Here is a 24,203-nt window from a genome sequence, read left to right on the forward strand (position 1 = left end):
CTATGGCTGAAGCAGATTCCATCGGGGTGAGTCGTGCTCCAGAAATAGAGCAGCCTGTTGCAGCTTTGGTGGTGTCTCCTGACGAGGCTCTACGAGGGAATGTGTGATGTCCCAGTGCGCAATGTGGTCGCACAGATTCATTACTGAAAAAGGCATACGAGTCTGTTGCTTACATAACTCGTGCAGAAAACACAATCTGTCAGTTACTACTTGCTGCTACCAGTACGCTAGAACCAGCAAATGTTGATCCCTCAATTTCACAGTTTCTGCAAACGGCTCTTTTGGCAACGGGCCACGTAACCCGCGAGCTGGGAAGTCTTGCAGCCACGCTTCTGGCAGCCCGCCGCCAAGTGTGGCTTGCCCAAGCACGGCTACCTGAGGACTGCAAGAAAACCTTGAGAGATCTTCCATTCATTCCCGGGCATCTTTTTGGTCCTAATGTTCCGGAACTTTTGGAAAAGAGGGTAAAGCTGTCTGAGGCCACTCGTCAACTGACGCAGGTACAGCGCAACCCTACCTTTAAGATGCCAGCAGGTCAGACCCGACATCGCTATGCCACACCGGAGCCATATTTCCGCCAGCACGCTATACCTCAGTCAAAGCCCCCTCAAAGGCCTCGGGCTACTGAGAATGCTAGAGTTTTTCGGCCACCTCATCGGCATTTGCCAGGAGGACCCCGTCAGCGCCCCCCCACGACCACTAAAAGTCGCACACATAAAGCCTGAGACACACAGGCTGGCGGTCGATCGTTTTTCAGTAGAACAGATAGAGTACTGGAGGAACAACACCGCAGACCCTTGGATTTTGACGACTCTGAGCAGGGGATATACTCTACAGTTCCGACGCCGGCCTCCCAGATTTTCAAGAATCGTTCCTACGGTTGTCAAAAATGCAGTTTGTTCAATGGCCCTCTCTCTGGAAATTCGTTCACTGTTACAGAAGGGAGCCATAGAAAAAGTTCATCCCCTAGTTCAGGAAGAGGGGTTTTATTCAACATATTTTCTTGTTCCGAAGAAGGACTGTGGTTTCCGCCCAATTCTCGATTTGAGGCATCTGAATATGTTCCTGAAGGTCCTTCCTTTTCGAATGCTGCGCACAGCCGATGTTCTTAGGTCTGTGGCAGCAGACGATTGGTTTGTAAGTGTCGACCTGAAAGATGCATACTTTCACATCCCAATTGCTGTTCATCACAGAAAGTTTCTGCGTTTCAGTTTCCTGAATCAAGCCTACCAGTTCAAGGTTCTACCTTTCGGTCTTTCCCTTGCTCCTCGTGTCTTCACAAGGTGTGTGAGCGCAGCTCTGTCTCCTCTTTGGATGAGAGGTATGCGTATTATGCCTTATCTGGACGACTGGCTTCTTTGTGCCCCCACAAAACAGCAGACTGTGCAAGACTCCAGACTGCTTTTGAGACGTGCAGAAGTTGGGGTTTTCTGTGAACGAGAAAAAGAGCTGTCTGAATCCAACACAGACCACTACGTTCATAGGAATAACCCTGAATTCTCGCCTAATGTCTGCCTCCCTGTCTCAAGAACGTGTGACGAACATTCTACAACTCTTGGCTCGCTTTCGCCCGGGTGTCTCTTTACAGTACCAGGTAGTCCTACGACTAATAGGGATGTTAACTGCTGCTACAGTGGTGATTCCCCTAGGTTTACTCCACCTCAGACCACTTCAGTTGTGGAACAACAGTTTGCAACTAGATCCCACCATACATCGCCATCGACTGATTGTAATTTCTCACCGTTGCTTATGGGCGTTGAGGTGGTGGAGGCAGGTGGAGTTGTTGAAGATAGGAGTGCCCCTGGGTGTGGTTCCCTCTCGACGGGAGTTGGTCACGACCGATGCTTCCCTCACAGGGTGGGGGGCAACATGGAACCAGAGGGGTATTTGCGGGCGCTGAACACCGACCCAGACAACAGAACATATCAACCTTCTGGAACTACGTGCAGTGTTCATGGCATTAAAGTATTTCATGCCAGTCCTGGCAGGCCGCCATGTTCTCGTTCGGTCCGACAATACCTCAACAGTGTTCCATATAAACCACCAGGGCGGCACGAAATCCTGCAGGTCTCTACAGCTTACGCACGAGATCCTGACATGGTGCCAGCCGCGACTCGCTTCACTGAGGGCAGCTCATATTTCAGGAGCATGCAACCAGACAGCGGATGCTCTTTCCAGGGATCTGGTACATCCAGGAAAATGGAGACTTCATCCAGATGTTGTGCAGGGGATCTGGCTTCGATTTGGAAGAGCAGAGGTAGATCTTTTTGCTTCGGAGATGACCACTCACTGTAGTCTATGGTTCGCAAGGACAGAAGTGTCCAGCCCCTTGGGCCAGGATGCACTGGCTCACGAATGGCCGAACTGCCTACTATATGTGTTCCCACCTATCCCTCTGTTATGGGGGGTGTTACACAGGATCTTCCTGTGCAAGCACAGAGTACTATTCGTGGCACCACGATGGCCAGCCAGACCATGGTTTCCTTTGTTGCTAAGACTTCTGTCAGGCAATCCATGGAAGCTTCCCCCCAGGAAGGACCTCCTCTCCCAACTGGAGGCCAGCGTCTGGCACCCAGATCCAGCTCGCCTGCAGCTTTGGGTCTGGCCATTGGGTTAAATCCTTCTCTGGAGGATTGTAATCCTGCGGTTATTCACACAATCTCCAATGCTAGGGCTTTTCCACACGACAGATCTATGCTGGCCGTTGCAGGCTTTTTTCTGCATGGTGTGAGAAGCAAGGGCTCGATCCTGCAACGTGTGACATTCCGAGGATTTTAAGTTTTCTTCAACATTTATTGCAGGAGGGAAAAGCGGCTTCCACGTTGAAAGTGTATGTCGCTGCCATTTCTGCATATCATGTTCGAATTGGTGGATCTTCTCTTGGATCTCACAGTCTTGTCTGCAGTTTTCTGAAGGGTGCACGCCGTCTTAAGCCTGCTCGGAATCCTCACTTTCCTGTGTGGGATTTGCCACTCGTGCTTGCATTCCTTTGCTCATCCCAGTTTGAGCCCTTGCAAAGCATTGACGTGAAATGTTTAACCTTGAAGACTGCCTTTTTGTTGGCTATTGCTTCTGCAAAACGAGTCAGTGAGTTGCACGCACTGTCTGTTAGCATATTGTGCTTGCGTTGGTTGCCGGATGACTCCGGGGTGGTCCTACGACCCAATCCTTCTTTTCTTCCAAAAGTCCTTCTTCCTCAGTTCATTAACCAGCACATTGAACTGGCCTCTTTTCAGACTTCTTCAGGGTCTGATTCAAGTGCTCAACTTTTGTGTCCTGTTCGCGCCTTGAAGCGTTATGTAGACACTACTGCTCAATTTAGACAGTCAGACCAGTTATTTGTCTGCTATGGTGGTGTGAAGAAAGGTGCTCTAGTGTCGAAGCAGAGGTTGTCAAACTGGATAGTGGAAACTATTATACTGGCTTACAAGGCAGCAAGGCAACCATTGCCCCGGGGGCTAACTTGCCATTCCACTAGGGCCATCTCATCTTCATGGGCTGTTTTTAGAGGAGTTTCGTTAGTGGACATCTGCACTGCCGCTACCTGGGCTTCCCAATGCACGTTTGCCAGGTTTTATAAGGTCAACGTTGCTGCTCATCATGCTGTGAGTTCTGCAGTTCTTCAGGAGCGGCCTTAATTTTTCAACAGGTCAGTGGCATTCCTCATGACTATGTTGGTATGGGTCATCCAGTAGTGTTTAATACTGCCTCTGGCAGTCAGTAGGAATGAAACAGAACGTTAGTTACACATGTAACTGTGGTTCTGTGAATTCCGGATGACCGCCAGAGTTCTTGGTCACTCGGAATGCGCGAGAAAGGCGTACCGAGGCAGAGTGCTGAGCGGCTGTGGTTTATAACCCCCAGGGCTCAGCATACGTCACTATGTGACTTTGTTGGTATATTCTCTCGACCTATCTGGCTGGCGCTGCGATAATCCAGTAGTGTTTAATACTGCCTCTGGTGGTCATCCGGAATTCACAGAACCACAGTTACATGTGTAACTAACGTTTTTTGTTATCCAATCACAAAACATTTTAGACCCTGTTTACACCAGTTATTAAGCTTTGACCACTTGTGATCGGATCACCTGGCCATGTGTAAAGGTGGTCTCATTCACAGATCAAACTTGAGAAATAACATTTCATAAGTGTTTATACTACTCTCAACCCATTAGCATGTATTTGAGTGGAAGTTTCAAATGTCTGTACCATCTTTCCTGTAGCAGTGTTGGAGTTCAGTTCTCTGTATGTCAGAATCATCCAGAACCTCAAGAAGGCCCAGTGTTCCATCCATGCGACCCACCAATAGCAGCTCTCGATGCTCCCCACCCCACAGAGACCCAGCCTCCTCTTCCGGGCAAGCTAACGATGACACCCAATGAGGTTGCAGGTCCATCGAAGCCTTCCCACCTTGTGCACAAACACACAAGGTATATTTTCTAAGCATGCCTCATGATTCCATCATAAATATGTACAATGACTCAATCATTAAATAATGTTATTAGCATATATCCTGGTGACCCACCATTGACTTGCCAGATGTTCACTATTTTCTCCATGGCTGCAGCCAGGTACTTCCCACTGACACTCCAGGCCACTGGAGCCAGGCTTGAATCACCTGGTGAGCCCAGATTATTCATACACTCCTCTGAGGTGTCATCTCTGACAACACATAAGAAACATGACCTTTCAGGAAGCAGTTTTAGCAGGAAAAGAACAGGGCAAATGTAATGTAATGTAAGGCTGTAATTAATCAAAGCAGGAGAAAGAAAATAACTCACGCTTTGTTTAAGACGCATGTCTGCTGCAGAGAGTACTGGTTTTTGGTCACGTTCCAAACACGGACTGTTCCATCGTTTCCGCTGGTGGCCAGGAGACCTTTTTTACTACACCACACACATGTGATCACCTAGAAGAGACTAAATGATTTAGCATCAAAGCTAGAGCTTTACTGATTTAGTTTTTTTGTTTATATTTCCAAATACCATGATAATCACTGAATTAATTACTAACAACTGAATGTGAACAGCCTGCTTTATGAGACTAATAATGCGCATAGGCAACAAATACATTTTATTCTCTTTCTAACATTCGTTTGGTATCTCACTATGGTATCTTTTAACTGACAGACCAAATCACAGCAGTGATAAGGGAGTCCCACCTGCCTATATAAGACACCGCCACATGTCTCTTCTTCATTCTCGTTCTCTTCCCTGTGAAGATTATTGTAAGCTATCTAAGTAGGACTCGCAAAGATTGGTCGCTAAACAGTTCGTTAGACAATAAGTTAAGGTACATCGCAGAGCGCTGCTTATTTATTTAGCGAATATATTCATTGTCAAAGTGAATATACTTTTCTGCTGTGTTGATATGGTTTCTCTGGGTGTAAACCAGCACGTCAAGGCAGGTTAACATATTTTAAAAGTTAATTTTAAGTTAAAAGTGGTTATAGCTTTTACCCTCTCCTGCAAGTCCAGGTGGTGTGGCAGATCGGCTGGTCTTATCACATTAAGGAGAGATCCGGGGATTAACACAATCGAGTGACACATTGTGGTGAATCTGCCCGATTCCAGCCTTGCTGAAGCACCCTGAGATCATCACCGATCCTCCACCAAATTTCACAGTTGGTGCGAGACACTGTGGCTTGTAGGCCTCTCCAGGTCTCCGTCTAACCATTAGACGACCAGGTGGAGGATCGGTGATGATCTGGTGGCGCTTCAGCAAGGCTGGAATCGGGCAGATTCATCTTTGTATACAGTTGAAGTCAAGAAGTTTACATACCCTTAGGTTGAAGTCACTAAAACTAATTATTTAACCACTTCACAGATTTCTGTGCAAACTATTAGCAAACTATAGTTTCAGCGATTCATTTAAGACATTTACTTTGTGCATGACATGAGTAATTTTCCCAATAATTCTTTACAGGCAGATTGTTTCACTTTGAATTGACTATATCACAATTCCAGTGGGTCAGAAATTTACATTCACTAAGTTAACTAACTGTGCCTTTAAGCAGCTTGGAAATTCCAGAAAATTATGTCATGCATTTAGGCAATTAGACAATTAGCTTCTGATAGGCTAATTGGCCAATTGGAGGTGTATATAGGGATGTATTTTAAGGCCTACTTTCAAACTCAGTGCCTCTTTGCTTGACATCATTGGAAAATCAAAAGAAATCAGCCAAGACCTCAGAAAACAAACTGAGGACCTCCACTAGTCTGGTTCATCCTTGAGAGCAATTTCCAAACACCTGAAGGTACCAAGTTCATCTGTACAAACAATAGTATGCAAGTGTAAACACCATAGTACGACACAGCCTAGGAAAGAGCATAGGACACTGCTCAGGAAGGAGATGCATTCTGTCTCCTAGAGATGAACATAGTTTGGTGCAAAAAGTGCAAATCAATCCCAGAACAACAGCAAAGAACCTTGTGAAGATGCTGGAGGAAACAGATGGACAAGTATCTATATCCACAGTAAAACAAGTCCAATATCAACATAACCTGAAAGGCTGCTCTGCAAGGAAGAAGCCAAAGCTCCAAAACCGCCATAAAAAAAGCCAAACAACAGTTTGCAAGTGCACATGGGGATAAAGAACTTACATTTTGGAGAAATTTCCTCATGAATTGAACTTTCTGGCCATAATGAACATCGTTATGTTTGGAGGAAAAAGGGTGAGGCTTGCAAGCAGAAGAACACCATCCCAACCGTGATGCATGGGGGTGGCAGCATCATGTTGTGGAGGTGCGTTGCTGCAGGAGACACTGGTGCACTTCACAAAATAGATGGAATCATGAGGACTGAAAATTATGTGGATATATTGAAGCAACATCTCAAGAAGTTAAAGGAAGTTAAAGCTTGGTCGCAAATGGGCCTTCTAAATGGACAATGACGCCCCAAGCATACCTCCAAAGTTGTGGCAAAATGGCTTGAGGACAACAAAGTCAAGGTACTGGAGTGGCCATCACAAATCCCTGACCTCAATCTGATAGAAAATATGTGGGCAGAACTGAAAAAAGTGTGTGCGAGCAAGGAGGCCTACAAACCTGACTCAGTTACAACAGTTCTGTCTGGAGGAATGGGCCAAAATTCCAGCAACTTATTGCGAGAAGTTTGTGGAAGGCTATCCAAAACATTTGACCCAAGTTAAACTATTTAAAGGCAATGCTACCAAATTGTATGTAGTCTTCTCCCACTGGGAATGTGATGGAAGAATAAAAGGTGAAATAAATAATTCTCTCAATTATTCTGAAATTTCACATTCTTAAAATAAAGTAGTGATCCTAACTGACCTAAGACAGGGAATGTTTTCTACTATTAAATGTCAGAAATTGTGAAAAACTGAGTTTAAATGTATTTGGCTAAGGTGTTTGTACAACAATAACATAGTGAAACACAAGTGTGTTATTTTGTTTCTCCCCAATCCATTCTTTGTAAATTGATTAGGTGGGTGTACACTGGACACTACAAATCAGTTGATGGTCTGCTTCAGCCAGCATATCTGCAATACAGGAGTTGGCTATATCCCATAGTGAGATACAAAGCGAATGTTAGAAAGAAACATTTAGGTTACTCACGTAACCCCGGTTCTCTGATAACAGGAGTGAGGTATCTCACTACACTTCTCTCCTTACAGTTGCACAGTAAAGAGATATCAGGAGAATGAAGAAGAAACCTGTGGCGGTGTCTTATATAGGGAGGTGGGGCTCCTTATCACTGATGTGACTGGTCTGTCAGCTGACAGATGTGGTGTCATTGCTTCCAGTGTCGGATACACCTGAGGTGAATTCCCATAGTGAGATACCACACTCCTGTTATCAGAGAACCATGGTTACGTGAGTACCTAAAGTTACTCGTAAACACTGTTGTTTCCAGTTGAACCCTCTATTTATCAAAAAAAACCTTATGTAAAAGACCCAATTAACCAATTACCAATTAAGTGGGAAAAAGAGAATATCGGTGTACATTATTGGCCAAACCAATTGTCAGTCTATCTTCTAATCAAAGCAACTAATTAAATTAAAGGGGTCATGAAATGGAAAATCAAATTTTTCTATATATTTAGACATACAGTGAGGAAAATAAGTATTTGAACACCCTGCTATTTTGCAAGTTCTCCCACTTAGAAATCATGGAGGGGTCTGAAATTGTCATCGTAGGTGCATGTCCACTGTGAGACACATAATCTAAAAAAAAAATCCAGAAATCACAATGTATGATTTTTTAACTATTTATTTGTATGATACAGCTGCAAATAAGTATTTGAACACCTGAGAAAATCAATGTTAATATTTGGTACAGTAGCCTTTGTTTGCAATTACAGAGGTCAAACGTTTCCTGTAGTTTTTCACCAGGTTTGCACACACTGCAGGAGGGATTTTGGCCCACTCCTCCACACAGATCTTCTCTAGATCAGTCAGGTTTCTGGGCTGTCACTGAGAAACACGGAGTTTGAGCTCCCTCCAAAGATTCTCTATTGGGTTTAGGTCTGGAGACTGGCTAGGCCACGCCAGAACCTTGATATGCTTCTTACAGAGCCACTCCTTGGTTATCCTGGCTGTGTGCTTGGTCATTGTCATGTTGGAAGACCCAGCCTCGACCCATCTTCAATGCTCTAACTGAGGGAAGGAGGTTGTTCCCCAAAATCTCGCAATACATGGCCCCGGTCATCCTCTCCTTAATACAGTGCAGTCGCCCTGTCACATGTGCAGAAAAACACCGCCAAAGCATGATGCTACCACCCCCATGCTTCACATTAGGGATGGTGTTCTTGGGATGGTACTCATCATTCTTCTTCCTCCAAACACGGTTAGTGGAATTATGACCAAAAAGTTCTATTTTGGTCTCATCTGACCACATGACTTTCTCCCATGACTCCTCTGGATCATCCAAATGGTCAATGGCAAACTTAAGACGGGCCTTGACATGTGCTGGTTTAAGCAGGGGAACCTTCCGTGCCATGCATGATTTCAAACCATGACGTCTTAGTGTATTACCAACAGTAACCTTGGAAGCGGTGGTCCCAGCTCTTTTCAGGTCATTGACCAGCTCCTCCCCTGTAGTTCTGGGCTGATTTCTCACCTTTCTTAGGATCATTGAGACCCCACGAGGTGAGATCTTGCATGGAGCCCCAGTCCGAGGGAGATTGACAGTCATGTTTAGCTTCTTCCATTTTCTAATGATTGCTCCAACAGTGGACCTTTTTTCACCAAGCTGCTTGGCAATTTCCCGTAGCCCTTTCCAGCCTTGTGGAGGTGTACAATTTTGTCTCTAGTGTCTTTGGACAGCTCTTTGGTCTTGGTCATGTTAGTAGTTGGATTCTTACTGATTGTATGGGGTGGACCGGTGTCTTTATGCACCTAATGACCTCAAATAGGTGCATCTAATTTAGGATAATAAATGGAGTGGAGGTGGACATTTTAAAGGCAGACTAACAGGTCTTTGAGGGTCAGAATTCTAGCTGATAGACAGGTGTTCATATACTTATTTGCAGCTGTATCATACAAATAAATAGTTAAAAAATCATACATTGTGATTTCTGGATTTTTTTTTTTAGATTATGTCTCTCACAGTGGACATGCACCTACGATGACAATTTTAGACCCCTCCATGTTTTCTAAGTGGGAGAACTTGCAAAATAGCAGGGTGTTCAAATACTTATTTTCCTCACTGTATAAGATGTAACTGTACTACAAAAACATATTGTAAATTTCAGAACTTAAAAATTCCTCCAAAGTCTAAAAAGTACATATATAGTTGTCAACCAGCTGAAATGTCTTGTTTTGAATTCTGTCTATGACGACATGACACATTGCTCATTTGTATTTACACATCACACAAACATGCTTCATCGCACCCTAGGCCCCACCACTGGCATTCAAGACAAGATGGCAGGCCTTGTGTGGTTAACTATTATTAACATAACACCAAAGGGGACCCATTTTGACTATTTTTAATTATTTTGTATATGAATATGAACACAGACTCTTTGATCGTTGTCATGTATCTCGCCATTTTAAAATAAACTCTGAAAGGGAGAAGCAATTATCTTTCCTTCAGCTGCTGCCTGTGTTGCTTTGACATTTGTCATGGATGTGTTTTTTTGCCCTTCTGCTCTACTTTTAATTGTTGGTTTATGTAAACATTGGATGTCTGTGATGATGGACATCTTTGACTGTTTCGTTGCATTTCTGGCGATGTGCACCTGAGTGCGCCTTCAGTATGGGTGTGCGTAAATTCACTGTGCTTTGGACTATGATGAGTTTGTTTTTTCGGCTCATGTCAGTGTCGATTGTTTGTGAACCACCATAAAACGATTCAAGCTTTCCAAAAGAACTGTTATTGAATGATGGGACAGTTAAAAACACTTCAAATATGTAAGTAAACCAATTCATTCATGAATATTTCAAATGTCATGACTGTTTGATAGTTTATGGTGCTGAGGGATACAGTTGTGCTGGAGATGAACAGTTTAATATACAACACTCAGATACAATGTGTTAGATGTGCATTGTGTACATTTTTATTTTATATAATGTTGAGGGGCTTGTATATTCTCTTTCGGTTGAGTTTGCTGAATTCGAAGGGCTGCATGATGTTAGCCAATAATAACATTGGGTTAATTATTGAAGTTTTAAAGAGGCGCAGAGCATTTCAGACAAAGGGCCAAAAGCAGGGTGGAAAATTATTATATATTACTAAATTGTGACCATTTGGTGCAAAAAACTTTTATAACATTATTCATTGAACCTCAGGAAAGATAATAAAATTATTAAAGAAAAAAAGCACTTCATGACACCTTTAAAACCATTCAGAACTGTTACAGCAAAACACAGAAAACACATAGAATGACTATTGATTCAGAAAGCTGGAGGAATCATACCCGGCTCTGATGAGCCTCTAGTCTGAAAGTGGACCACTTCCGCAGGTCTCCTGCCACATCTGCAAAGTTTTGGGGCCGGCTCTGGTTGTCTCGGTCATGAGCGGCCAGTGTGCGCACCAGCTGCTGTGCGGCCCATTGGCGGTGCTGCGATGAGAGTCGAGATGAGAGGCAGCATGCCGCCAGCGCATTTGCCAGCTCCAATGGGCCTAGAGCAAGGGGTGGGTACAGAGAGGCAATATTAACCCTGCATCAATCGAGCAGAGCAAAGCCAGGCCGTGAATGAGACATAAATATACATACACACGTTCACAGACAAATACACATGCATGCAAAACATGAGAAATTAAAATGCAGGTGATAAGCAAAGGGGTGAGGTTTTGGAGAGCAACAACTCTGCCAACCACTCTGCTGCAAAAACAATTAAAAAAAAAAACTATAACAAAAAAAGCTGGAAAAAAAAGTTAATAATATGGCAGGCATTCTCAAGTGGTTTGCTAGATGTTGACTGACCTCTCTTTTCCAGTTCGGCCTTGTCGTAGCCATGTCGAAGCCTGGAACCTTTATCGGCAAGCAGGGCCACCAGTGCCTGGGTCACCACAAAATTGGGTGACGTCACCAGCTTGTTCTCTTCTGCCACACCCCTCAGGAAACTGGGCAGGAATTTCCTCTGGATGGGATCATCCACTGTGGTGAGATTCATCCCAGTGGCAGCTGATATCAGATTCTACACAGAGGGAAAGAAAGTGGGGAAGAGAATGACAAGATGAGTGAGACAAAAGAAATTGTAAATATCTAGATATCCATGTAAAGAGTAGTTACAGTCATTGTCTGTTTATGTAAAATGTATAAACTAGATACTAATGAGGGTATTTGGCTACCTGAGTACACAGTTGAACCAATAGTTTGGCAGCACTGGGGCTGTTCGATGCCAGGCAGCCCACAGCAGTGCTGAGGTACGCCAAACAGGAGATGGGTTTGGTGGGCTTGTTGGCCCCTCGTGGGCGTTCAGAGGATCCAGGGCCTAATGCAAGACCGGTAGATAATCCAGCTCTACCTGCCGCAGCCAAACACATCAGACGCACCAGAGTCCTGATGTCTGTTAAGCCTAGAGACTCCAATCCTGCTGCCAGACTGCAACTCGAACCGCTGAAGAGCAGACACAAATGACCATATATTGTAGGGCTACACGATAATAGTTCAAATGATAATCACAAATATTTTGCTCAAAATAGTAATCATGATCATTCTGTCATTATATATATATATATATATATATATATATATATATATATATATATATATATATATATATATATATATATATATATATATATATATACAGTGAGGGAAAAATGTATTTGATCCCCTGCTGATATTGTACATTTGCCCACTGACAAACAAATGACCAGTCTATAATTTTAATGGACAGAATAACAAAAAAAAAAATCCAGAAAAACGCATGTCAAAAATGTTATAAATTTAATTGCATTTTGTGGTAGGGTGGAGGGCGGGGCCGGGTTGTGATTATACACACCCGGTCCCTTTTCAGGCTAATTAAGCCTCTGAGAGGGATAAAGGCCGATGGCAGACAGTGGTGCGACGAGAGAAGAGATATTTTACAGACATATCAGTCATGTATGTTTGTCTTTTGTTTAAGTTTATAATTAAAATATTATATATATTATCAAGCCGGTTCTCGCCTCCTCCTTTCCATTGAACTGATTACACTGGTGTCGAAACCCGGGGGCGGAGTAGGACCTTCTTGAGCCACTCCTTGGGCCGTGTGTTTTGTGTCATTGTCATGCTGGAATACATATGTAAAAAAAAACATTATGAAGAGTAGTGGGCTGAGTATAACACACAAGCTATCCCTGCGGGTCTTACCGGACAGAGTTTTGTCTCTGTCTGCTCGGGAGCAGGTTAGTCCGTACAGCTGAATGGCCATGTCTGTGTGCTGTTGTTCAGCCACGTTTCAGTGGAAACAAACACACAGCAATCTCTCATCTCTTTCCGTGTGTTTCGTCTGAGACTAATAAGGTCCAGTTTATTTAGATTTGTTACAAACTTTTAACGGCCAAATATATGTGGAATTATGCAAATGTGCAACTGAAGTATATCTGGAGCACTTTAAATACAATGCAGTTTTGCACACAAACTGAACTCAGAGCACTGCTGTTCTGTATGTAACACACATAATCAAAGCACGAGATGGATTTCACCAAGCACCGAACTGCTCTGACACAGCTAAAACACTGCATTATGATGCTGAGCCTCATGTGTTAAACACTACAGATCAGAGTGGTGCACATACAAGACACCTCACCTGCAGCTATATGTTTCAGAGATTGTTCGAAAGTGAAACAGTGATTGGTCAGTTGCGAACTTCTAAAGAGAGTGTGACAGGTCAGCGGAGGTGAAAATTGACTTCGAAAGAGCTTGTCATCCATACACACAGCCCATTATGAAAATTAAAAACAATTTTATTTACCTTATAATTTCTGCTTTTTATTTCACTAATATGGTAGACGGTTATACTTATATATTTACAACACAGCTCTATAGAGAAGTTGATTACAAATATTTTGTATAATTAGCAAGTAATTTCCACCACAGCTGTGCTAGTTTCATGTTGAGTATCACTCTGCTGTCTATTCCATCGCACATAATGAAATAATTTCAACTCAAACTAAAGTTTCCATTAATATATTTACTTATAATTATTTGGTAAGCAGTTGTGTAATAAAAGTCAGCTAGTCATAAACCCCTTAAGTTTAATAAAAGACCCCTTCACGTTAGACTCCTGATTACCCTGTTGTGCTTTACTTTGAGATGCTTATTGCTTGCTTAAAACATAAATAAACACACTAACCTAACTGAGAGCAGGGACAGCGCTCTCATGACCATCGTTCTGGCCAGCAGGACTTGTGCAGCTGCTGTGACTCTTTTCAGAGCCACCAGGCGATCAGCAGATGTCTGCAGACCTGCCGCCTGCTCCCCCAGAGACAATCGCCCTGATGTGCTCTTATCCACTGAACTCTGGCAACCTATGGACAAAGCATGCATTACACTGAGATCCAAAGGGAGAAAAATACTTAACTCTCACTAGACAATGGATCCTTTTCGTAAAACATGAGCAAAATATAATAAATTGTTCATCAAACCATTCTTAAGTAAATTGCCCAACTTATTTTTTTTTTTTTACAATATTTTTTTTTCTGTTCTTGTTTAATGGATAAGGCCTGACATTAAAAACAGATAAAAAAAAACAGTAAAAATCACCTTCATTTTAATCGTAAACATTTATAAGGTACACACTCCCTAATACTGTATTACAGTTGCAGGTCAGTGAACAGAAATCAACATTCACCCTTTTTTCCTATTTCTTAAAAAACGTGTTATTGTGCATGATTAATCAGAACACATTGTTCTGAAGAAAACATTTTATAGTAATTACATTTCTTAATCCAAATATGATGAAATCAAGTCCTGCTCAACATTATTTTTTGCTGAATATTCTGTTTTACTCTGAAATAAATTGTATTAAATTGCAATGTATTGTTGTGAATGCAATCAATCACATAATCTCAGCAGTAGGGTGTCATCATACCTATCTGCAATAGAGTTTCCTCCATGCTGTTGGTAGCAGTGACCATGGCAACAGAAGCACCGAGGGGGTCGGTGTCTGGAAAATGGACGGCCTCCGGGACAGGCCTGCGGTCACTGAGACCCAGCGGAGCAGAGAGCATCACAAACTCTTCCTCACCGGTCAGACGCTCTGCATCATCTACATCCAACATGTCCCAGTCCTCTGCAGAACAAAAGAGCATGCGTTTAGAAACACTGACCCAGACACAAACAGATTTCCCACTAATTTTTACCATAAATGTGGGAAGTCTGCGAGTGCTTGTTCTTGCATGAAGTTTTTGTTGTTGTTGTTGTTGTGTGTTTATTGTGCATGATCTTCTGCTTTAAATACCTTCATAAACACTGTCTTGCTTTCCCAACAGGTCTGGAGCTTGACCTTTATACCTGAACAACAGAGACCAGTAAAAAACAATATACGTTTATCACAGACTCGTGACTTGTATTGTAAGACACGCATGTGATTGCTCTCTCTCAACAGCTCACCTCTCTGGCAGTGGACCTTTGATTTTGCTCTTCATGTTGAGGTATTTCTGTCTGCAACTGCCACAGAGCAGGTAATAGGGATTCCCACTTCCACACTCCCCTCCAAACCAGCCGTCCACATAGGATCCATTACTGCGGTAACCCTGGCGATTGGCACTGCGACCGCAGCCTGGGTGACTCTTCTTCATGTGCTGGTTAAAGCTGGACACGCTCAACCTGCAGAGCTCACATACAACCACCTCATCACGGTCATCTGACTCACACACATGCTAACACACATGCAGGCAGACAAGACAAGGCCAAACAACTGAGATTAGATGGTATAGTAAGTTTTGATTGGTCTCACAATGGCACACGGAGCACACAAAAATATTGATTACCGGCTTTTGTGCAACACACATTTTAAGGTTAATTAAAGCCAGTGGAACTTAGATCAGTGCTGAAGAATCCCAGTATTAACATATGCAGCTTTCCTGCTGTGGCAGCATGCATCAATGTTAGTGTGTGAGTGAACTGCTGTGCTTTGTGCAGAAGTTTGTGTTAATTGAGTGCTGGTTACATGAGAACATGAGTGAGTGTACTGTATATGTGTGTGTATATATATATATGTGTGTGTATATATATATATATGTGTGTGTGTGTGTGTGTGTGTAGATATTTAGCTATAGTTTCAATCTAAAAATTGTCCCCAAAATTGACCTAATTCTGACAAAACCTCCCTTTGAAAACATTCAGGGATGTCCTAAATTGAAAATCAATTACAACAAAGCAAATACAGTTTTCTTTTAGGGGTAGGGTTAATGTTAGTATATACAAGTTGTAATCAGCTTAAATGAAAACAATACAAGTCTATGTTATATCCCCATTTAGATCACAAATTAAGCTTGTGTTATTTGGAGTGCGTCTCTGATAAAGTGTGTAAGCATATTTTTGCGTGTATAGCCATGCAGTTGGGGTTAAAAGTGAGTAGTAAAGCAGTGGCAGCTCCAGGCTACTGTCACACACACCCATGTTGGCCATTCCAGTACCTCTGGGATCCACATTCCCAGAATGTTGGAGTCGGATGCCAGCTCCTGGGTGAACATGGCCTCCATGGCCTCCTGATCCAGCTCCAGTTCCAGCTCTTCATCTAGATTGAAGTCGTATAGTGCCCCCAGAGGCCCAGACTCCTGCTGCAGCCCAGAGCCTTCTTGACGGGCTTGTGTTCGATGTGCCTGTACTGAGCGGTACAGACCAGCTACATGACAAAATACAATTTTAGTAATGTGCTTGTGAAGACTTTTGAGAGCTTGGGGTGCATGACTGCATGTACCTGCACGAGCTAGTAAAGTGCGTGCAGCAAGGTCAAAGCGGTGCTTCCTGCTGGCTGCAGAGCGTCCTCTAGGAGTTGGACCCGGCGAGACAGAGGCTGAATCTTGATCAAGTCCTGAAGGACTATGGAGAGATTGAAGTAATTGTATGCAATTAATTTGATTACCACATAAAAATGTACCTACTACGTGACAGATATAATTGAAATAATGTTTAAATGTGACCAATCACACCTGTCTCTGTGGGAAGCAGCATGCAATTTTTTAAGCAAAAATTTCATTTGAAAACTAGCAAATCAGAAAGGCTCTCTGTCTGTTAATCATTCGATTAATTATGTTAGATTGGCTGGACAGTCTTTAGAGTCTGGGTTTTAGAGAAAGGCTGTGTATTTTGTTGATGCAAGCTAAATGGTCGATGTCTTAAATCGCTTATAGCCCCTTTAAAGTACCATAAATTGACCAAACTAAAGAATGAACTAAGTTTGCAGAGTCAGATGACCATTGTTATACTATGAATCATGTCACACATTGTATAGGTGTCACATTATACCCGTCACTGAATCCCTCCTCCATTTCTACAGCATCAGCATTGGGGATGTCTTCCGGGGAGCGCAGGTAGCTCCTCTCTATGCTCTTGCCCCCTCCTGCAGCCCCAGAGCAGGGGTCTGAAGACTCAGAGTCTGCCGTCCCCGGGTGGTCGATCATCCACATCGCAAGTACAGTGATGTTCTGAGCATCTGCTTCCCCACGAGCACCTACAGACAAACACAGAAAAGCTCTGAACATCTAATGATTGTAAACAGTAAAATAAGAGATCCTGACTCTGAAACTATCTCTCTGTGAGAGAGAGTGTCTCTGTACCTGTTGCTTCCAAAGCTTTCATGATCTGTCTGAGTGAGAAACCCATTTCCAACAGTGGAACGGCAATAGCTGGAGGAGGTGGAGATGTAGAGAGTCTGCTGCTGGGGTCTGATAATGCTTGAGAGCAGATTTGTACAGGATTGAGCAATTGAGTACGTGTATACAGAAATGACTGCAGTTTTAAGTTTTACATAAAAAAAATATTATGTCCTTTATATTAAGTCAATATTTCTTTGTCATATTCATTTATTTTGCTAAATTTTAGTCAAGGAAAATAGCATTCTAGTTGACAATAATGTGCAAAATGACAAAAAGCAATCCGTAACATATCAAACATTACATATAACATTTTTAAAAAACATTTATAAATAGAAACACGTAAAAACAGAAAAACTAGAGCTGTAAGAATTAACAAGTTACAGCATACGATTAATTAAAAAAGTTAAACAAGTAAATTTTTCTCAACTGTGATTGATGGATTTACTGTTAATATAACTTGTTGAAGGTCGGAACCTTTGTAATGTGTTTGCCTTGAGTCATTAAACTGAAGCAGACTTCACAACACACACACACCAGTGCCCTTCTACAAAGGTGAGCCTACAAGCTTATCATAAAATAGCTAAATGCGGCAGTCCCATAGACATTCTATATGCGGTACTGTTGTAAAACGCTAGTTGACCATTATGCTCTCTCTTATGATATGTATAATATCACAATTATACATTTTAATTGACTGACAGCACTAATAAAAACAAACAAAATACAACACTCCTACTTTATCACTGTATTCTGAATTATTTATACTTTAATTTGAAGTTTTTTAGACAGTGTTGCGCATTATTACGGAAACAGCAACGCAAGTTACACATTCTGACTAGCACATAACTTAGTTCAAGTTAATCTGTGTTTTCGCTTCATTGGCTATGCAGATGTCAGTTGTAATTAGGGATGTCGCGATTACTCGATTTCACAATTAACCGTGATTAAATTGGTCATGGTTATTAAACCATAAGAATTTGGGAGCTATGGCTAAAAAAAACTGAAAAAACAACCATGTTGTCTATTTTAAATGTTTTTTTTTACTGAAAATTAGTCTTTCAGTGTGGGTTTAACTACTTGTGCCACGCGTGTGTCCTGCCTCTGCCTGGCTGGTCTGTGAGGCTGTTACTACGGTAACAGAGTTCACAAGGTGATTGTCTAGTTTGTCTAGATTGTCTTGCATGCAGAACGTGAACTTTCAGTGCACGTGAAACTCTCAAAATGAAAACATGGCAGAACAACGCGATCGCCCGGAGTTGTATCCATCGTACAAGCGAATTCAATTAGCTATTTAGGAGCATTTTGTCTATCTAAAAATGACACTGGAGTTGATGAAGACAGGTATCCAGTATGCAAATGTAAAGACGAAAAGTGCCAGCAAAAGCGGTGAAAACATTTAATATGTTCCCAGCACCTCAGGGATCACCATCCAGAGATTCATGCCCAGATGAAGGTTATAATTTTACAAACACAGTAAATATTATATGTAGTGCACTACTTACCTTTTGGTAAAGTCAAACACTGAATTGAAACTGTGTAAATCTGAAGATTTGTTTATTTTAGGGGTTCAGCTTTAATTTGTGAATGCGATGCCTCCAAATAGTGTGAGCGTAAATGTGCTGTGATTACCCGGCCGATCGTTAGATTACTGAATAAAGAAACAAGGCTCTCCTAGTCTGGCACCGTTTTATTTTTTAACATATGGTTTATGTTATAGTTTATTTTTTGTGTTTGGTTATTTGTTTTTTATTTATATTTTATTTTTATTTATTGAAATATACATACTTTTTTGTTGAAAAGGTACAGTACGTTTTGGTGTCAGAGGGCAGATAGAGAAAATTGCAAAAACTTAAATACAAGTACTTTACCAACTTTTTTTTCAGTTAAAAGTAGGAATATATGTTAACTGCATGTCCTAACAAATGCTGCAATACAACTTAAGTTGCGATATGTTTGTGGAGGATTTTATTGTTGCATAATAGATACATTTGCAGATAACTGTAAAAATCATGAAATCGTGATTTTGTATCAGACAATAATCGTACCATCAAAAATTCACATTTTGACATCCCTAGTTATAATATTATGTTGTGGATGTTGGGGATTCTTTTTGTGTGCGTTTGTACCTGTCCTGCTGGTGGTCCTGGCAGGCTGGGACTCAGGTGATGTGAGGCTCTGTCTACGGCCATGCTCATCTGATGGCGAGGTGGGCAACGAGGAGACTGGAGGGGTCTGAGCTCTACGTGCCGGCAGCAAAGTGGTGGTTGGGTAGCCAGAGAACATCTGCCTGTTCAAACATACAGTATACATGCACACCAATTAATAATGACAATTGTTTTGAAAAAGGAAATTCTAGAGACTTCACCCAAAAGTGAAAATGATTTATCATCATTTATACGCATGTTGTTCCAAACCTGTATAACTTTCTTTCCTCTGTGGGATACGAAAGAAGATGTTAGGCAGAATGAACAAGATGCAATGAAAGTGAATGGTGGCTAACATCCTACCTTAAAAAAATATTTATTGTTCCATGGAAGAAAGTCAAACAGCATTGGGGTGAGGAATTGATGGCAGAATTTTCATTTTTTGTTAAACTATCCATTTGAAGATTCAATGTAAAAAGATAAAATGTTAACATCCTCAGACAAACTATGTGTATGTGCACTTACTGTATATACCTGAGCAGGCTGAGCGGCATTACTCCAGGTGACTCAGAAGCAGGTGCAGTCTCAGCGTCAGTGACTGGGGTGGTTGCAGTGGTAACGGGTGTGGTTGCTGTGGTTGTGTCCTCCAGCGAGGAGCTCATGAAGGAGGTGCTGCTGGAGGCTGAGGGCGAAGTGGTAACTGGAGTCTGAAACGGTTTATCTCCCTCCAACTCCTCACACTCTGTATCCACTAAATAAGCACATACAAAGACATAGTTTATGATAAAAAAGAGATCGAGAATGTGATCAGTAAAAACTGTAAAAAGTTACTTAAATATCTATCTGTTTATCAACCACACTTATTTCACTTCTAATGATATGGATTTTTCCTTATGGAGTCTTATGGATTAGTTTATGCTGCGTTATGTGCATATTGGAGCTTCAAAATGTTGGTCACCATTCACTTGCATTGCAAGGACCTACAGAGCTGAGATATTCTTCTAAAAAGCTTTGTTTCTGCAGAAGAAAGAAAATCATACACATCCGTGATGTCATGAGGGTGAGTAAATGATGAGAATTTAAATTTTTGCATGAATTTTTAAACATGAAGAATTCAGAATACAGCAGGCTAACTTCTAAAAAGTAGCTAATACTTCAGTATATTCAGTTTATTCTATTCTTTCAAGAGCTCAGGTTTTCACATATAGGACCATTGTACAGTATTTTATGGAGCTTATCTTTTATTGATACACGTTTAAATAAAAAACAAATATATAAATTAGATGTAAATGTTTGAATGGCTAATTAAAGTTTGGTCTGTTACGATCTGACATGTTTTAGTCATTTTAAACATTATCAACTTAAAGATTTTTTTGCGTTGACTCAAATTATATGCAATTTTAGTCATATGATATGATGAAAACATTGACTAATTTAAAGGACATTACTATAATTTAAAGGACAAAATTGTGAAAAAAATAAAACTGACTGCCATTTAATCTTTTTTCCATACAATGAAATTGAATGGTGACTGAAGCTAAAATACTGCCTAACATTACTTTGAGTACCATGGAAGTCATGTGGGTTTGGAACAACATGAGGGTGAGAAAATGATGAGAGAATTTTTATTTTGGGGTGAACTATCCCTTTGAAACTGTGCATGTGGGTTTACATGTATCAGATTTTTATGTTTTTGATGTACCTGGTTTGGCCCTCTGGCCTTCCTGTTCTTCAAGTAGGCTATTGACCACCAGTTTATAGATCATAGCTTGTGCCCGCTCAAGGTCTGCCAGCCCAAGTGCCCTTTTTATGGGTGACCTCATCACTGCCCGCTTCACCATGTGTCGCATAAGAAACTGCAGAGCCGATCGCAGGTCTGCCTCTTCCTGACAGACACTCAACCCAGGACTGGCACAATCTGCATTATGGTCACTGTCGGGCATCACTTTAGGGATCAGTAGCAGTTCAGCATATTTACTACAGCTCAGCAGGACGCTCAAAGTCTTCATCGCTCCCAGATACAGATACGTCAGCTGCACCGCATGCACCTCTAACTGCGCGTCTGTCTCCTGTGAGCTTTCACGTGACACCACAATCTCCTGCAGAATTCTGCCTCCTTCTGCTGGCGTCTGCTGCATAGTTTCCTGCGTGTAGGTGGCAAGCTCATTCTCGGAGTGCGAATTGGGAGGTGCGCGAGCTCTAACCTCATCTAAACTGTGAGATACACGCAGGTCTCCAGTTCCCTCCTTTAGCTTGATGCGTGATTCACTCTCACGTTCTTCCTGGGGTTCGTGCCGGTGTCTGCGCTCATGCCGGCAGGTGGAGGCAGGTTTGGAGCAGTCATCCTGCAGACTGGCGAGGGCGGTGAGATCCAACAGCAGAGCCGCAGTGAGCCCGAGGAAACGAGATACGTCAAAGGGCAGGGGCTCAATCGGCTCCAGGTTATAAAGCGGCGTGTCACTGGGCGACCAAAAAGTGGGGAAGCTTTAATGAAAAAGAGTGACAAACCAAACACAGAGATAAAGAGAGAGAGAGAGAGAGAGAGAGAGAGAGAGAGAGAGAGAGAGAGAGAAAGTGAGGGAGCAGGGAGGAAGGCCAGGGACATGCAATGTCACTGAGCTAATGCAAGACCAAATGCAAGACCAAATGAAATGATTAGGGAGGAAGAAAATTGTACGTTGTGACCAAGGAGAGCAGCAGATGGAAAGAAACAGAGTGGGAGACCCTTGTGGAGTAGAAGCGAGGTAAAAGAATTGCCTGAAAAAAAGGCCTTAGGCCCCATTCATACTGCCAGCGACAAAGTGACCTGAGCTTATTCATTTACAACCAATGTTTATATTCTTTTTTAGTCAAATTAAGAATATTTTTTACTATGCACACAACCCGTCATGTAAGAAGAAGAAATACTAGTAAGATATTACTTTTACTCACATAGAGAAAATAAACGTATCAACAAATTATATTACTGCGAAGTTTAACCCATAACCCACACCTAACCATGATTTTACTAGGAAAATCACTGTTGTATTATACAATAGAATGAAAAACATATTGGATTTGAAAAAACGTTCTTTTTATTTTTCCTTAGTTTAACCCCTAACCCAAACTCCAAACCTAACCATAAGCTATAACCCCTTACCCTAAACCTAACCATGATTTTAATAAGAAAATAAGTTTAGTGTACCAGGGAAGACAGAAAACATCAGGGTTTGGAACGAGATGATTGAAGCATGTTCGGTTTATTAATCAGCAATTTGTATTGCATAAATAAATAAGTAACCAAATGTGTTAACAGATACAAATTTAATTTAATTTTCTTAAATTAAAGTGTTGGAAATGTAGCTAGTTCAAATTTAATGCCTGTATTGTATCGACTTGAAATTCGGTTTGGTTGATTGGTCTTTATGGGAATAAAAGTCATACATTTTTGTACAGGCCAAGTTGCACAATATCTTATGATTATGTCATCTCATACAAATTATTGCGAGTTGTCTTGAGACTATGTCAGACTGGCAGATTGAGTGATGAAATCATATGCACTCATGTGACCCATACAAGAAAACAAAATATAAATAATTGTATTCTCTGGCCTCTTGAGTTCCTCAAGAGCAGATTAGGATCAGCCAGAATTTAAGTTTGTTTAAATACTGTCCAATGAGTCAAACACAGAGAGATCATCATCATTGTGAGAGCCCTTAAACAGACAATTACTAGCCATAACCACAATTATTTGTTTGACAATTAATCGTCAGCCAAATTTTATAAATGTGACAGCCCTCGTCTACACGATTTGTCTGTAACCACATACACTAGTATATGGATGAAAGTTTGTGGACACCTGAACTCCAACATTCATATGTGCTTTCTGAACAAGTAATTTCAAAACCTTAGGGAATGGTTCCACTCTTTGCTGCTATAATATCTTCCATTCTTCTGGAATGGCTTTCCACTTAATATTGAAATATTGCGGCATGGATTTACTCCCATTCAGACACAAGAGCATCAGTGAGGTCAGACATTGATATTGGGTGATGGACCGGCTCTTAGTCTGCATCCAATTCATCCTAAAGGTTTTTTTGCGCAAAGGCCAGTCAAGTTCTTTCACACCAGACTCAGTACATTATTTCTTTATAGACCTCGCTTTGTGCACAGGAGAATTTGTCAAGCTGGAACAGAAAAGGGCTCTCCCAAATCTTTTACCAAAAAGTTGTGGCATTCTAAAGAATTCTAAATCTTTAGAATGCCACAGTAAACTGTAGCATTAAGTCTTCACTGGAATTAACAGAATAACTAAACATGTTAATTAAAAGGGGGTGTCCACAAACTTTTGTCCATATAGTGTACATGTATATAATTTAACCCTTTAATGCATACCTTGGGTCTTTAGTGACAAGGGACCTCATTCCACCCCCTGTACCTCATCCATTTTTTTAAATTATGCCAACAACTCTTTAGTACCATCTGTCAAGAAGCCTTGATGTCATGACATGCCCCACCAGAGACAGAAATACACTGGATCATTGCTACACAGCTATAAAGGATGCATATCACTCTGTCCCTAGAGCAGCTTTGGGACTCTATGATCACTGTCTGTGACATCTTCCAACCTACAGGCAGAAACTAAAATCAGCTAAACCTGTTGTAAAGACTGTACAGAGATGGACCAATGAAGCAGAGCTGGAACTACAACCTGCTTTGACTGCACTAATTGGAGTGTATTTGAGGCTGCAAACAACAATCTGGATGAGCTCACAGATACAGTGACATCATATATCAGTTTCTGTGTTATGTGCATTCTTACTAGGGCTTATTTAACATACAACAATGACAAACCATGGTT

General features: G+C 41.7%; 1 protein-coding gene across 6 annotated transcripts in view; it reads right to left on the reverse strand.

Moving 5' to 3' along the window:
- LOC127656224 (probable E3 ubiquitin-protein ligase HERC1) overlaps positions 1-24,203 on the reverse strand; it is a 78,366-nt gene that overhangs the window by 25,155 nt on the left and 29,008 nt on the right. For 2 of the 6 annotated variants that reach the window (XM_052144474.1, XM_052144433.1), the window contains exons 38-54: positions 21,066-21,847; positions 19,889-20,114; positions 19,346-19,506; positions 17,181-17,297; positions 16,870-17,074; positions 16,322-16,443; positions 16,017-16,246; positions 15,010-15,278; positions 14,858-14,910; positions 14,489-14,689; positions 13,751-13,925; positions 11,760-12,027; positions 11,392-11,605; positions 10,882-11,087; positions 4,781-4,908; positions 4,525-4,661; positions 4,209-4,409 (exon numbers count right to left, since the gene is read on the reverse strand). In XM_052144474.1, the coding sequence (XP_052000434.1) occupies positions 4,209-4,409; positions 4,525-4,661; positions 4,781-4,908; positions 10,882-11,087; positions 11,392-11,605; positions 11,760-12,027; positions 13,751-13,925; positions 14,489-14,689; positions 14,858-14,910; positions 15,010-15,278; positions 16,017-16,246; positions 16,322-16,443; positions 16,870-17,074; positions 17,181-17,297; positions 19,346-19,506; positions 19,889-20,114; positions 21,066-21,847 (3,695 nt within the window). The remainder of the gene's footprint in view (positions 1-4,208; positions 4,410-4,524; positions 4,662-4,780; positions 4,909-10,881; positions 11,088-11,391; positions 11,606-11,759; positions 12,028-13,750; positions 13,926-14,488; positions 14,690-14,857; positions 14,911-15,009; positions 15,279-16,016; positions 16,247-16,321; positions 16,444-16,869; positions 17,075-17,180; positions 17,298-19,345; positions 19,507-19,888; positions 20,115-21,065; positions 21,848-24,203) is intronic. The other 4 variants (XM_052144467.1, XM_052144450.1, XM_052144441.1 and 1 more) reach the window with 4 other exon arrangements.

This window comes from Xyrauchen texanus, chromosome 2 (assembly GCF_025860055.1).
Source record: "Xyrauchen texanus isolate HMW12.3.18 chromosome 2, RBS_HiC_50CHRs, whole genome shotgun sequence".
Taxonomy (NCBI): Eukaryota; Metazoa; Chordata; class Actinopteri; order Cypriniformes; family Catostomidae; genus Xyrauchen; species Xyrauchen texanus.